Source organism: Grammomys surdaster, unplaced genomic scaffold (genome assembly GCF_004785775.1).
Source record: "Grammomys surdaster isolate TR1022 unplaced genomic scaffold, NIH_TR_1.0 130, whole genome shotgun sequence".
Taxonomy (NCBI): Eukaryota; Metazoa; Chordata; class Mammalia; order Rodentia; family Muridae; genus Grammomys; species Grammomys surdaster.
The window spans coordinates 20,154,180-20,170,750 of NW_021604588.1; the positions used below are offsets into that span (position 1 = coordinate 20,154,180).

A 16,571-nucleotide genomic window follows, 5' to 3' on the forward strand; every position below is an offset into this window, starting at 1 on the left:
TTGGTGGGTATATAGTTCATATAGATTCAATGCTGTGTGTGCTGTCAACATACACCAAGGATCTTAGAACATGCCCCTCATAGTCAAGAGGTATGTAAATGTATCTGCACATACATACTGTAGTGTCTGGACACTTGTGTATGATGAGATGCCACCTTTATCTACGTGGTATATATAATAAATAGAATAGATCAGATCTCACACATGCCTTTTTCATTCTGGAGATTAGGTGCTGTTTATTTCAGTGACAGAGTGCCCCCCCACCTCCCAGTCCATGTGGCTTTCAAAATACCCACTATTTGGTCCTCTTCTGGTCAGCTTAATCCAGTCCGTATGTCTTCTGCTTAGCTGAAGCCAGATGTGGTGGCCGACCCGAGGCTGTCTGTAATCTCCCCATGTCAACCTCCCCTCCATGTGCAATGGACATCGATCTTTCCCTAATGCAGCAATAAGCTGCAAGCATTTTTCAAACGGGTATTTTATTTGCTCTATTATCCGTGAGAACAAAGGGAAATGCATTTGGCCAAGGTCAGTGGGAGAGGCAGCAAGACTCAAGCCAGAGAGCCTTCTGCTGTCAGCTCAGCTAACACTGCCATTTGGCTCCATTCTTCACTGACCGAGGATCCGAAGTATGTTACATTTCTAGCTGCCCAGGCACTTGTCAGACTCCAAATCTGTGGGTCACTTCCATCTTCTTAAGCATTTCATTCATAGACTCTTGGAACTGGAAGAGAGCTTACCACGTGGTCAGATTCATTCATCTGCTTCCAGGCTGGAAGGCAATAAAGGTGTCCTGGGAACAGAATTTTTTTTTTCATTTGTAAAATTCCCCAAGTCCAGGGATGTATGGTCTTTCCTGTTCCACGTTCAGTATTTAAATAAAGTTCTGAATATAATTCTCACATGTTGATTCTTTTTAGAATCTGACTGATATCTGCTTAGCCATCAACTGCATGTTTACTTGTACGGCATCTGGGAAGAATGCTGAAATATGGAATTATGGCATTCTGTTGTCCAGCCAACTCATTTTCATTGCATTTTATGACCTTCATTTTTTTTATATCTTTTAAAGTGTAATATACCAGCACACTAAGAAAATCAGTGAGTGAGAATTACAGAAAGAATCACAAAGAGATTCATATATTTCGTGTGTGCACCCTAGATGGAGAAATACAAATAGAGCATTTGAGCAGATAGAAACACCTTATTAATAAATGAAACATAAATACATTCGTCCATCTTTTTCGGTTTTGTTGAGTCTTCTTTCATAATAATTGCGTGAGCTACATAGCAAATTCACTGTTGTTAATATACAGTTAAAACATACAACAAAATCATTTGGCTATATTTTTGATCCTTTGATCCAGTTTTCAGCATAGCAATAGAATTTGTGTGCATAGCAATAGAGGGTGTGGAAGTCTGTGTTTGAGCCAGGCCTTGTTTCAGATACACACAGGGAAACTGTTGGCCTAGAGAATAGACTTAGAAAAGCTGATTTGGACAACAACAGAGATGTTCATGGGAAACTCTACCTTTCCCTACATGCAGAAATGACAGCTGGGACACTGACTCCCAACACCTAGCCTTGAGCTGCCTCATGACCAGACAAGTGTGTTTGCTCTGTTCTTGGATCGTTAGAACAGAAAGTTCTGCTCCCTACCTTGTGTGTACTCGGAACAAAGGTCTCTGGTGACAAGTACCCATAGAACATCTATCAAGAAATTCCCTGCTTGATGCAAACAGAGTCCTTATGAAGACTCAGGGTGTTTAGCATCTGCACACAGCAAGGGTGTTTTCTACCCATTCACCTGCTCTACTTAAATGCAGGCTACTTCTAAATTCCTGTAGAAGCATTTGAAGACCATTTTCCCATTCTCTCACTCCTTCCTTCCTTCCCCCACCTCTTTCCTCCCCCTTCCTCTCCCTTACTCTGTCTTTCTCCCTCTCCTCTTCCCTTTTTCAGTTTCTTAGACTTGGTTTGAACTTACCATTTCACTGCCTTAACCTCCCAAATACTGAGAACTCAGACATGTGCCACAATGCCCAGCCTAAATACCTACCTTCAAGAGTATTAATTTTCCTGGTATGGATCCTTTCATTGACAGGAAATGGGTTGTTTAGATTTATCTATATCTAGCTAGCTCTCTCACTTATTTTTGCCATTTTATACAATTAGGATGGAATCTGGAGTCATTTCTTAAGACCCATCTCCTTATGTAGCATGAAGGTTAGCTGTAAAGACACGATGCCCCCTTGTGAATATACCATCTATGTCAAGTAAGCTCAACTTAGAGTTATTTGCTGAACGCAGATAGAATCTAGAGTCCCCGATATAAAGGAGATCAAAAGATAGTGAATGGAAATGGGCAATATAAGAAACACTGCTTGTTTAGTATGTAACATTTTCATGTATTGATTACACATACGGACTTATCTATATATGATATTTTAATTATCACTGTGTTTTACTTGTACTTTGGCAGATTATAATGATCACTACAGTAAAATGAAACTTTTAAGATTTTTAAGATTAAAAAAAAATAGGCGAAGTGGGAGAGGTGGCTTACTGTGTAGAACATTTACTGTGTATTCATGAGGAGCTGAGTTCAGATGTCTAGGACCCACATAAAAAGCCAGATGTAGCATGCGGACCCCTGCCTCCAATTCTAGCACTTTGGAGGTAGAGGCAGGAGGATCACTCTGAGTTTGAGGCCAGCTTGTTCTATATAATGAATTTCGGACTATTCCAAGCTACACAATGAGAGCCTATTGGAGAGAAGGCTAGCGTAGCCACTTGTGAGTTCACGTGTCCCAACAGCACTGCTGGGGACGGCAAGGAAAGGGCTGAGTACCAGCCAAACACCACTTTCAGTAAGAGGCCCCATATCAATGGAATAAAGTAGAGAGTGACAGAATAGCACTCTGGGAAGTTCCATGACCTCCAATCACGGGTACCCCCATATATGTGCACACAGCACAAACCACACACGCACATGCATGCGCACACATACACACACACACACACACACACACACACACACACACACAAAACAGAAATAAAGGGAAAATTTTATTTTCTGATTTAAAGACAGCACCTATGTTTAGCAAGCACAGGCCAAGCATGAACACCCCTGACAAGGGAAGGGAAGGGAAGCAATGGCGCCTTTTGAACGGGAGATTTCTTTAATTACACTGAAGAGTTAATAATGGTAGGCGTCGCATGTTTAATGCCATGCTCTGGATGCCCCTCTCTCTTCCCGTCTTTTATTTGCTCCCCCTCACAGAAACCTCAGACTGAGCAGAAATAAAAGGTTCAAGGCTTGTCAGCATTAGTTTATAGACAGCTGTTTAAAAATAATGAGATATTGGGTATTGTGAGGCTCAGGGCTGCCTTGCCAGACTCATTCATTTCCATTCACCTTTTGTCAGACTTGCAGACAGAAGACATTCAATTACCATGTGTCACCTGTTGCAGATGACCTAATTTGTATTTGTGTGTGTCATAGATCTGGCCTCCATGATTCACACAGGCAACTTTACTTCTGCTAGGGAAACATGTTCTCTGCTGACCATTTTATGGGGGGGGTGTACTTTCAAATGATTGCTGTTTCCATGTGGGCTCCAATCCAGATTTTGCAAGTTTGATGCAAGGGCTCTGGAGCCGGGCAAGAGCTGTGGGTTGCACCTCGGGGAGCTGGGGGTAAAGGAGCTTCTTTGGGATTTTTGTCTTATGTGCATTAACCCACAGTTTGGATGCATCTAGAAGCCTGTGACTTCCAGTGCACGCTCTCCATTTTAATCACCCAGATGGCTGCTGGCGACCCTAAGAGGAAGGATTCCCAAGGGCTGCTTGTTCATTTATCTAGAAGACAAGGAAGCTTTAATGTGAGCCCTGCCTTTTTATCTCATTGAGGGACTAAAGTCTCTCTGCTTCTCTGTCTCTGTCTATCTCTGTCTGCCTCTGTGTCTCTGTTTCTCTCTTTCTTTCTGTCTTTCTCTGTTTCTCTCTGTCTCTGTTTCTCTGACTTTCTCTGTCTCTCTGTCTCTGTATCTCTGTCTGTCTGCCTGTCTGTCTCTGTGTTTCTCTGTCTCTCTGTTTCTCTGTTGCTCTCTCTCTCTCTCAATGTTTCTCTGACTTTCTCTGTTTCTCTCTGTCTCTGTATCTCTCTCTCTGTCTGTCTCTGTCTCTCTGTTTCTCTGTCTCTCCCCTCCTCTACAGCTCCTTTGTGATCCTTCTTACATTTTCACATATTACAGAATTTCAACACACAGATGGAGGAGTTTCCAAAACTCTGGTTTTGCAGACCTGATATTCTAGCCAAAATAACCAAAATCATTAGCCACCACTCAGTGGGGCAAGGGCCATCGGTGGTGCCCACTGGGACTGTAAAATTTGGCTGCGTTCTCCCTTTGCTTCTGTGCTCTGGCACACACAGGCCTGTCTAACGGGCAGTGCCCTTTCAGTAAAGAGTGAGGAGCATGTGGAGCTTATAACCTGCCTTGCCTCAGAAGAAAAGGATAGAAAACAAACCTTTTTAATTTGACTTCTAAAAAAATCATCACTGGGTTTGTTCACAGCCATGGGCTCAAACATCTGACCCAGTCATAGACTCAGAGTCACTAGGGCTGGGATTGAATAGGGGAGGTCACATGACTTCTGCAGGTCCTGTTCTGCCTACCTCTTATCTCTGCCTTGGTCAGGTGGAGATGGTGTTTACTTCAGTAATTTACTTTTAATTTTCTAGTATAGGCATTCTTCCCAACTCTCACACCTGACTCTGTCTTTGACACATTACGGCTTTCCCACCTGTAAAATGGGATAAAAGGAGAAACTGTCTCGTGGGGTTGCTTTGAGGGTATGTTAGCTAATACATATAGTATTCAAATTAACCTGAATGTGTAGCATGTAACAGACTCTCAGGAACTTTAGTTTCTTCCATGATACGTCAGGCATGGACTGGCTCATTGAGATAACTTGTGGACTGTGCTTCCTGAGAGAAAATTGGCACCAGGATGCTGTCTGTTAAAACGGGGAGAAACAGACTCAATCTCAAAGCCACATTAAACAATATTGCTATCTACTTTGAGAAGGGTTTCAAAAAGTATCCAGAGGTTGGTTTGTCACATTGTCTTAGATGTTCTACAAGCATTTAATTTGGTTGGCTTTTCCCTGGAGCATCTGTATGCACATACAAATAATTTCTACTCATCCTCCTACTAGGAAGCCTATAAATATGCAAGGAGACCCCAACAGAAGCTGCCATAGAAATCCCCAGCATTGGCCTGGACTCTGCTAATTCTTATAGCTTCTTGCTATAGCTCCTGAAAGAGAACATCCCCTATGCCAGGCATAGATGCAGCCATCAACAGTCTTCATCACAGACTAGGTTAGGATCACATGTGTTCTTCCTACATTGAGGAAGGGAGACATTAGTAGGCAGCAAAGTAACAGGGTAGCACACAGTAGCACACAACAACAGGATTGCAGATAGTACAGGCAAGGGTCTGCAGGTGAGGGTCCGTGCCATCATAAGTTTGTCTTTCCCCTGGCCCTCCCTGAATCTACTGAGGTCTGTGTTGGATGACATTTACCAAGCACAACTGGTTGTTTAGTATTCTTGAGTGATCATTTCAAAAAATTATTTTAATGTGGCCATTTGTTTCTTTCTTAAGTATTCCGGGGATCTTATCCTTAAGATCTCTTAGTAAGCTTTTGCTTTGGAGCAACATAATAAATGTCTTATTTTTAAATTGGGAAAGCAGGTGAGGTATTCTTAATAATTCCCTGAAGAGAAAGAGTATGGAACCTATCTGACTTTACACCGTTACAGGAGTGAAAACGCTTTGACTTGGGCCATATAATATCATAAACGTTTGCATTTGGACGTAACATGCTGGCTTAGCATGGGTTGACCTGGGCGACCTTGGCTTGACCCTTTCTCTTTGTTGGGCTTTTTTTTTTTTGTCGTCACAGCATTTTTTTTTCCTCCCTGTCCTACTCCTCCTCTCTCCGTTTTGTAAATTTGGACAGTGAGTACAATTTGTGACTCCCTAGTGGCTCACAGGCACACACACTGTATGTGAGAAGCCCTGTAAAACGTTCTGATTAGATAGGAAATGCCAGCTATTAAAATATTTTATTTATTTATTTATTTATTTATTGAAAAAGGTGACGGTGGTCTCCACTTGAGTGGACCACCCAGTTGCCTTAATTAACTTCAAACCTTGTCTCACATGCTACATCCTGGGCATGTTATTTTTAGGGAGGAAAAACCCTCATTTTAATTTTTTCACAGTGGTATATAAAAAGCATCTAAGGAGAAATGATTTATATAGACGTGTAAAATGCAGGCATGGTCATTTTGGGTGCGTCGATGTTTGGTCCTCACCAGTCTGGCTCTCCCAATTACCAATCATCAATAATGCTACTTAGTTTTACTAAAATGGTTTTGAACCTTTGAAACACAGAGTATAGGTTGTAATTATTAATTCTATACTTCATATTGGGTAAATTACAGCTGAGCTCAAGGAAAACATTTCATTTTTATTTTTTTTTTTTTATTTATTTATTTATTTATATTAAAGTGGGGACTCTGTTTTCTAGTCAGGGATATAGAGTGAGATTGTATCTCAAAAGAAGAACAAAAAATTAAGTTGTGATATTTTTTGTCACATGAATGAGCACATTGGTTGTCAATCATCTAAGGCAAAGAAGCTGTTCCGCATGTTCATAGGTCGGTTTGGGTCTACTTTAGCCTACATGTTGCTGTTTCCAAATATATTTATATTATGATCCAGGTGAGGAGGGACTGTCTCTCCTTGCTCAGATTTTTGCTTCAGTGCAAAGATATAAATTGAGTGGCATGGTACAGTGCAAAGATATTTTCAGCTATTGTTAGTTGGATTGTCCTTTAAACTTTCACTGAGGCTGTAGACAACTACACAAAATCATCATGATGACAGGCAATGTCTCTCCAGGGGTGCATAAAAGGCACATCACCCCAGGTTTGGAAGCAAAGTTAAAAAGCAATAGTAGGTATATTTTATTTGGTCTGAAATATTTGAAAAATGTTAATATTTGGCTGCTTTTGATTGGGAATGAATTTGCACATGAATGCATCATTATGATCTTCTAAAACACATCGACTTCAGAAAATTTTGCAATTAATTGTTATCCAAACTTGGCAGAAGCCCTGCTCTGCATATCGAGTATCTGTCAGGTTTTACTATAGCATTATTAATCTCATGCTTTACGACTATCAATATCTAGTCGTTTTCCCTACTGTCATATAAATAAGGATCACAAGCCATAAAAGAATTCTTTGTCCAATTGATTTTCATTTTAGAATAAAAAGTGAAATCCTCCTGTATTTGGAAAGCTCTTGACTATTTAGGAATGGGGTGGATGTGTGGGTGGGGTGGATGGATGATGGCAGGGTGTGTATGCAGGTATATAGATGGATAGCTACTTATCTACCCAGATGGCAAGGGATGGAGGTGGGGAACATTAGAGAGTCATTTGGAGCATGGGCAGAAAGTCAGTCTTCAAAATTGAAAGAGAAATGCCTGCTGATGGTAGTTATCTCACGCTGAAGAGAGATAGAGATAGAGATAGAGATAGGGATAGGGATAGGGATAGGGATAGGGATAGGGATAGGGATAGGGATAGGGATAGGGATAGGGATAGGGAGAGAGAGAGAGAGAGAGAGAGAGAGAGAGAGAGAGAGAGAGAGAGAGGATCCATATGGTGGAAGAAAGTTACGAACTCCTGTAAGCTGTCCACTACCCTCCACATGTACATACAAGCACTTATCCCCTTGGAAGGTACATAAATAAAAGTATAATAGATTTAATTAAGGAAATCTACCAGTTATGTGTGAAATTATGTTGGTAAATGAATCCTCTAATAAGCTCTAAGAGAATGTTCAGGAGCCCTGACATCAGATCCAAGCGATCCCAGTGTCTTCTACAGACTTTTGTTCTATCAATTTTAGAGATGACTAAAGTGTTCTCTCCTCTTTTACCTCATATTCTCTCTTTCTACCCCCTTCCTCCTCTCCCTCTCTCCCCGCCTTCTCTTGCTACTTCTAGTAAGGGCAAACTAAATATTTTGCTCAGGTTGAAGCTAGCTGAGAGATGTCAAGGCTATACGTAATATCAGTAATGCCTCTTGTGTCTCAGATGGATTAAAACGGAACCACATCATGTAAAGTGGAAAAATCTTGGAGAAAAGTTGCAAGATAAAATTATAAGAGAAGAAGAATCTTAATAAGTGGGGGAAGAAGGAAAATGTGTCAAACTTTAGTAAACATTGATACAATTACACCAAACGGATCCAACAATTGGAGGAATGAAGATAGAATTCTGTGAACTTGAAATGCCTTAGAAACTATAACTAAATGTTAGGATGCTAGCAACAGGATATCTAGCAACAGGATGGGAGGATACAGAGCTGAGGGGTAGATTTGACTTTCTTACCTACTGCATTCCCTCTTGGGAAAACACTCCCTACACTATTTGCATAGCCCTGCCTACTTTTGGTTCCCATTAGTGTCACCTTGTAAATAAGAATCTTCTTGAGGAAATACACTGACAGTTTTATATGGACCAATATTGGATTACATCAACCCCACACTCCCCCAAGTCTGTAGGAACTCTTTATCACATTTGGTCTACGAGTGCAGCAGAGAAGGAGTGGAGAGTTCTAGATGTTTACGTTGACTGGGTCCGGCATATGGAGCTTTCATGGGTGATGGAGGCTGAGGGTACAGGATACCAATTTCTTTTTATCTTGAGAAACCATGATACTAGCACAAAAGAAACCACTTCTTCGGTTAATTTATATGGAAGTGTGCCTTTGTCCTGATGTATATATAAATGGTAACTTTGATGGCTCAGTAGAAAATGCCTTTAATATTTTCTAGCCACGGGTAACTATACTTTCCAAACACTGACGATTTTGATTCAACTTCCATTTTTTAAAAACCCTTCTCTTGTAAGGCTGATCCATCCTGAGTTCTGCTGTCTGTCTCCCTAGCACTCCTGAGAGATTCAGTGGATGTATTTGATTATTCGGAGGTAACTACCTCAAGAGTAAGCCAGTGTCTGTCTCTGTCCACAGGGGTCCGTCTTGACAGAGTGCGTGGAGGTCGGCAGAAGTACAAGCGTAGAATAGATGCTGAGAACAGCCCATACCTGAACCCTCAGCTGGTGCAGCCAGCCAAAAAGCCATGTAAGTACAACAGATGTGCCTGGCTTCCCAGACACAGAATCCTCCCAGTTGGCAGTGTGCATCCTAGTGTTGGCATGCCCGTCCCTTCTGAGTCCAAGGAAACTCCTCTCAGTTAAAGAACATGAACTCTATTCTCAGGGATTGCCTATGAAGTACAGTGTCAACCCAACTAATGATATCTTTCATTTCTTTTAAAGCCATCTATGAGAATTCTCTACCCACCTTGTTTGTGCCTAGTCATTTTGTAGAAGCGTAAGCATATTAATGTACGGCTTATATAGAGTGAGTTTTACATTTACCGGTTGTCGTTATTTGCAGAGGTACATAAAACGGATCATACTGTGATCATTAGCTCACCGGAGCTGTTAGTTTCAGATTTCACAAGAAAGTGACTTTTGTAGTTTTCCCTAACTAAATGAGTTTGGCTGCTCAACCTCCCAATGAAAATACATTAGGGGCCTCATTAATTTGAAGCTATATAAGGTTAACACAGTAGCTAGCAATAGATTAGAACGAGAATGGACCCTACTAATAATGAGCATAGGTTGGTGGTTCCATCTCAGGTGCCCTTATGGGTGTTATAAATTGTTTTTAAAGAGCCCGTGATTTTATGATACCAGGTTGCAATTGGAAAGGATGGCTGGCTCATAGCTAGAATGCAAGCCCCATTCTCTTTGTCATTAACTAAAAGGGGCTGGAGTGTAGATTGTGGCAATAAATGTATCCCATTTTCTGAGAAATCAGTTAATAGCTACAGTGCCGCAAGCTAGCAATCTAGATGTTTATGCCTGGCATTCAGAAGAGTCCCTAAGAGTTGCTTTGGTAGCAAAATCGCTTGCACATACTGTTTTTTTGGTTTTGATTTTTTTTTTAAATAGAAGACACAAGTTACTCTTCCTTCTATATCAGTTTAAGAGAAGGTGAGGTTGTTTTGATCTGCCCTCAAGGAAAAAGGAAGGGCCAGCTTCTAGTTCAATCTTTCCAGGAGGGGTCAGTGCTATGCACCATCCGGGCCGGCATCTGGGACTCTGTTAAATAAATAAAGCAGACCCTGAACTGTAAATGAAAGGACATTTTAACTGTGTTAAAGACAAAGCATCCCATTTTACATAAAATTAAAGCGTAAGTGAACATATGGCATAGTTTCTTTTTGCCTTTCCAGAAAACATTATGTTGATTATACTTTCAATTGTCCAATCTGGCATCTCCTCCTCAGCCTGCGAAGCGGTTTGGCATTCTGCAGATACGATCTAGGAGTGCATTAAGCACATTTTGCACATTATAATTAAAAACTTTCTGATAATACAATAAAATGCAATAAACACTAATGCTTTAATTTCATCAGAGGGTTAGTGTTTCTTGATTCAATTATACCAAGATTGCTCATTTCTCGTTTACCTGAAGCACACATTGACCAATACCATTGATAATTTCCTCTACAGAAAGAAAAAGTGAGCACCAGGCTCTTTGTAAATCAACATGGTACAGGGACATCTATCGTTTTCTGTGTAAACCTGAAAAATTGGGAAGTGGCTTGTCAAGTAGCTCTAAGAAGATTACAGCAATTGCAGGGCACCGCATTCGTCTGAGATAAAGAGGGTTCCTAATGAATCGTTACTCATTATCTAAAGGCCGTTGTGTTAATTTTCCTTAGTCCATCCAATTAGTGTGTTTTCGTAACAAACATTTATAAAACTTAATTTTCAGATCCTGTCGGATAGGCATCAGGGGACGCCACAAGCTTAACGAGAAGGTGGCTGGGGAGATTTTTGCACCCCTGGCTGGTTGTTTGTGTACTACAAAGGCCCAAGACTGAAAATTGGGTTGTATTGATTCTAATTAGAGAAACATTAAATAAGACTTAGCCAGAAACAGTGCTGTTGGCTATTCTGTTTGCTGAAGGATGGGGATGCTGAAGGATGGGGATGCCCAGGCTTTCTCTGAATCGCTCTGACCTGCAAGTCAGAAAGCCACGGCTTGTCTAGAGCAGGCTGCATGCTTTGCCCTGTGGAAACAAGACTCTAGAGTCATGGTTTCCTATGGTAACACACGTGTGCCCTTGACTGATGCTTCTTCAGAGCCACGAAAGTCAAAACTTCTCTCAGTGTAACCAGATATACATGGACTCCCTTCCATAGCATGTAAGACAAACGAACACCCCTCCTTTCAAATTCTATAAGCTAAAAAGAACATATATCACCGTTAGTAAATTTTTCCTTCTAAAGTATGCTATTTTGGAATATTTCTACCAGAATATGACCCTTAATGTTAAGGACTACTATCTGGAATAAGTATAATTTGTATGTCCACAGTAGAGTAATTTAAAAAATATTTTTAGGGTTGCCTGTATAAGACCTGAACAAAATCAAGCTAGTCATCATTCTAGCATAGAGCTGGGAGGAGGGATCTCAAAGCCCTCCTACCCCTGTAAATTAAGGAACTCTTGACAATTGCTAGCTTTTGAGGATCTTGGAAGAGTTAGATGGAAGATTAAGGGTTGGTTAAATAATTAAATGATTAAAACACATTATATGAATTAATTTCAGAGAATCAATGGAATACTACACACACATACATATACATAATTTCAGAAAAAATGCTAGATATGTCTTAGATAAGTTTATTTGTTATTTCATCATAAGACCAAAGAATTCCAGGCATCATTTGTAGTTGAAGGAGTTAAAAACAGAGTGAAAGAAAACATTTAGCAAACATACTTGAAACTTTAGCTCAGTCCACAAAACTCGCCCCTTAGACTCCCGAGTTTCTGGAAAGATATTACCTAGGACTCTTAAATATGTGAATTGATTTTTACCCATTTGTATCTCCTCACATAGGAGAAAGAATCCCATCTAAAGCTACATGGAGAAATTGAAAATCAGGCCAACGAGAAAAATCATTCTGTTAGTCGGGCTTTACGGCCCCTCCATAAACCCACACATGCCCCTAAGCAGCAAAACACATCCAATGAGACACTTCCCATTCGTCTCCAGTGTTGACTTTATGAAGATTTCAAAAGCATAGATCACAAATTTCAGACAGATAAATCTGAAGCAGAGAATGAACTGGGGACAAGAGATGAAAATAGGAGATTAAAGAATACGGTGCTCGGAGGAGGAAATGCTGTATCCTATAAGCAGGCTCGTTTTTATGGGCACAGATATTAGCTGTATTTGGAGGGTTGGCTTGCTACGTGGAGACCAGGGAAAGGAGGGCAGCTCCTATTTAATGCATCCCAAGGAGATAGAGTTATATAGTCAGTAATTCATCCTGGCAGAAGGGCTCTGACCTTTGGCTCTTCCTTAAAGGAATTAAAACAGTTAATGACTTTTGTGCCTATTAAGACTGTGGGCATTTGTGGGTCTTTGCTTTCTGCATTAGACCGCATTTCAATGCTTTCCAGTGGGCTTTTATTTTGAAACTGTTGTACATTGTTTAATCTTCTCCCCCAGATCCCACTTAAGAATCAGAGAGGAAACCCAAGAAACATCTTACTTCTTTTACCTGTTAGCTAGAAAAATGTTCACGGCAGAACCAAGTCTTCTTTTCAGAAAGCCAAGGATACTTTCTGTTGTGAACAGCGAGTTCTTTTTTTGCTGTGAATTTTCCTAAACAGTGCTCAAAGCACACAGGATGAACCATGATGGAGTATGTGTGTTTTATTTTAGGACACTGCGATTATTTTTCAAAATACAAAATAGCTTAGAGTTTATAAAAGTGGGCGATCACGCTGGTGAGCATGTACTGCTCTGGTCTGACCCTACAGATAACAAGATTGTCTCGCATTTGTTGGTGGCTGAACCAGAGAAGATCTATGCCATGCCTGACCCTACTGTCCCTGACAGCGACATCAAAGCCCTCACGACACTCTGTGACTTGGCTGACAGAGAGTTGGTGGTTATCATTGGATGGGCAAAACATATTCCAGGTAAGTTCTCTGGAAATCCCAAAGAAACACAAAGACTGCAGGTGCCTACAGGTTGGTATGTCCTATAGGAGAAAAATTTTACATTTTTTTCTGTGAGATCATTTCTAACTGTCTGCTGTCTGTACTTAACTCAGCACCGGTTTTCTTAATTCAGAGCCTCATCTTTTATGGAGAGGTAGACCTGATGTTTATACACTATTTGAGGGCACTATTTGTGACAATTTAATAAAGAACATGCCAGCCAGAAAACCATTTCTTAGTTATATTAAAGATTTTTATCTTTTTTCTGAGAATAATTCTACATTCTTTTTTTTTAACTTTCAAACAATTATTTTCAGTTAGTAGGCTACTGTACCCTTTTCCTTCTCTGAATCTTTCATCCTGGTATTTATCATCCTTACTTTGATCTTCTCCTGACGATCACACATTTTAAGTCAGTTTGCAATTAGATATTTATGATGAATTTATATACAAAATGAAACACTAGATGAAGATGATAGATTTTTTTCATAAGCTGACCCCGAACCTGTTTTATTATCTTTCCTTCTTGATCTGTCCTGTAACAGCAAAGCGTATACCTGGCCATGTAACAAAAGGAAACCCTTTGAAAATGTTAGTGATGTGTTTGGATTTGTTCTCATTTCCTCTGGCTTTAGTTTCCAAATAGTTTATAAAGAAGTGTTCAAGTGACAAAAGATGTTTTTCTGGCACACACAGTTAGCATATTTCCGTCCCCTTAAACTAGTTTGTCTTTATGCTTTGAATGCTACAGTAATTTCTTTAATCAAATTGATGGAAGTCCCTTTCCCAGCCCGCACTGAAACCAATTTATTGGTCATGATACACCAGCCATGTCGGTAACAGTCGTAACGAACTGTCAGGCAGTATCGCAGTGAAGCTAATTTGAAGTCATTAGGTGTGCAGCGTCTGGGCAACAATTTGTTACAGTGGTTAGGGACACAGCTGACATTTCTGAATGGCTTTGTTCAGGGCAGTTCTAGATGAGACCAAGCAAATTGTAAACTAATTTAAACATCGCTCTGTATTATACTGGCTACTTTGTCTTACACTGTGTGCTAATAAAGCTCTCCAAATTAAGTCAGAACTGGTTAAATAGGTAACTTGGATGTACGCTTTGGGAAACACCCATACAAGAAGAACAGTATCTAGAAGAATGCATTAGTCCTATGGACCTAGGATTGTGAGCTTAGATTATAATCACGCTTATATGGATTGTATAAAAAGGTGTGCAGAGGAAGTATTTAAAAAGAACCAGATGGCTGGGTTTTGTGAGGCTGAGGCAGGAGGATGTGTCTTGACTGTAGAATGATAGGTCTGCCACAGGGAAAAAGCCAAGTGACACATTTGTCTGGATAGTAAATGAAACCTCTTTGGGAAGTAAATGCTGTTGGTGGCTGGGTTAATGTAGAGAGAAACAAAACTAACACCTTTTGAAAAAAATGTCTATAGTCACATTTTTATATGATCAAGAGAGATCATTAATGTGGTAGGCGATTGTTCCATATGCTTATATCTGTTCACTTATTTTTGTTATCTAAGTATCAACTTAATATAAATGGAATTACATTACTTCCCCTTTACCTCCCAGTCCTTCTCAACTACACTCTCTTGAAGTCTTCCTATGCTCCCCAACTCTCAAGCTGACAGTTTCTTTTTCTTTGATTATTATTGTTACATACACATGTATGCATATGTACATACATATACCTATTCTAACCTAGGGCTTCTCATCTTGGTATTACCAATACTTAGTACTAGAAAATTCTGTTGTAGCTGGCTTTTCTGTGTATTATAGTATATTTGATAGCATTCCTACCATCTACTGACCAGATACCAGTAGCACCCATAACAAATGAAAATGTCCTCAGACACTACCTTATGATGCCAGAGGACACTTCACACCAAGCTACCCACTCCAGCTCTCTCAATTGAGAACCACTCTTCAATTGGGAATATTTATTCTCCTTTATTCAAGGACGGAGAGATTTGAGGCAAAGAGAAATGTAAGCACTCATATAAGTTCACAGATGTTTCCAGAATATTCAAAACACAGTCAAGCCCAGTGCGACTCATAACAATGGCAGAATCAATATTAGACAGGTTGAGGTAGGACAAGTGCCATGGTTTGGGGTAGCCTGGGCTGCATAGTGTATTTCAGACAAGTCTGTGTTTAAGACTATGTTTCAAAATAATATCATATTCAAGCTAAGATCCCCAGCACCCACGTAAAAGCCAGGTGTGGTGCCACATGTCTGTCATCCCAGTCCTTGGAATGTGGAGACAGGAGGATCTTGGGAAATTGCTCACTAGCAAGTCTTCCAGTGAGCTTCAGGTTCTGTGATAGACCCTTTCTTCAAAAATAAGGTGGAGAGTAATAGAGGAAAATACTTGACATTGGCCTCTGACCTCCATGCTCCTGCCACAAACACGCAACCAGCCAGCAGCAGTGTGTGATTCCTGACATCATGATTTCAGATCACCTACTGCTTCAGTGGGCTCTGCTCAGGTCTCCCCAAGTTAAGAGATTTATTAAGGCAATATTGTGATATAATAATATCATCTGGAATTGTCATGAGAAAGACCAACCATTAAAAAAAAAAAAAAGCAACTGCTCCCAAAGCCTGTGGTTAGGAAAGGTCAGAGGTGAGTTTACAGTTTGATTATGTGCCTAAGTAGAGATGGGGCTTAGGAAGAAGTATGTTGTAGTCACGGACTGGGCAACTTTGGTGAAGGCAGTAGCTTTGAATAACTGAGTGGTGCCCTTTCCAGTGCTGGAAACAATGGATGTGTGCTTCTGTGCTTGGTTGGAAGCCGGGCTTGGAATTGGTGGGAGTTGACATTATTCTTCTCAGGAGCAATGAAGACACAGTCACTGGCAAGATGCCTTAAGCTCTCATTTTCCTGGTACCCAGAGGGTATTTTACGTGATTACAAAGAGAACCTTAGCTTTTCAGAAGGGAATTCAAAAGCATCAATTCACTGAACCGTTTCTTAAGTTTTTTGTTTATTTGGGTTTTTTTTTTGCTTTTTGTTTTTTATTTTTTAATCAATATGCATGCCCTGATGAGTTTGGGAATGGTGTGGGAAGCTCTGTGTTGTCAAAGCATGCCTGAGTTCAAGGGCATCCAAGAACTACACATCACCACGTGGAGCATAAAGATTAAAGTCACATGTCTGCCTTGATAAAAATAAGATTGTGCTCTCTCTAGGGAGCCAGTCTTACTAAGCGAGTCTGGAGTCACATTACAGCCAGAAGCAAAAGGAAGCTTCCCTTTGGTCTTAACTTTAGAATTTTTTATGTAACACTTATAATGAAAGTAAAGTGAACTTGTACACATGCATGCACATGTATGAGTGCACAAACACATGCAAAGGCACACACACATAAAC

At 40.3% G+C, this 16,571-nt stretch overlaps 1 protein-coding gene across 1 annotated transcript in view; it reads left to right on the forward strand.

The window, feature by feature from the left end:
- The window catches only part of Esrrg (estrogen related receptor gamma), a 418,399-nt gene that overhangs the window by 343,693 nt on the left and 58,135 nt on the right, over positions 1-16,571 (forward strand). Inside the window, exons 4-5 of the mRNA XM_028758945.1 lie at positions 9,122-9,232; positions 12,999-13,160. Coding sequence (XP_028614778.1) covers positions 9,122-9,232; positions 12,999-13,160 — 273 coding nt within the window. The remainder of the gene's footprint in view (positions 1-9,121; positions 9,233-12,998; positions 13,161-16,571) is intronic.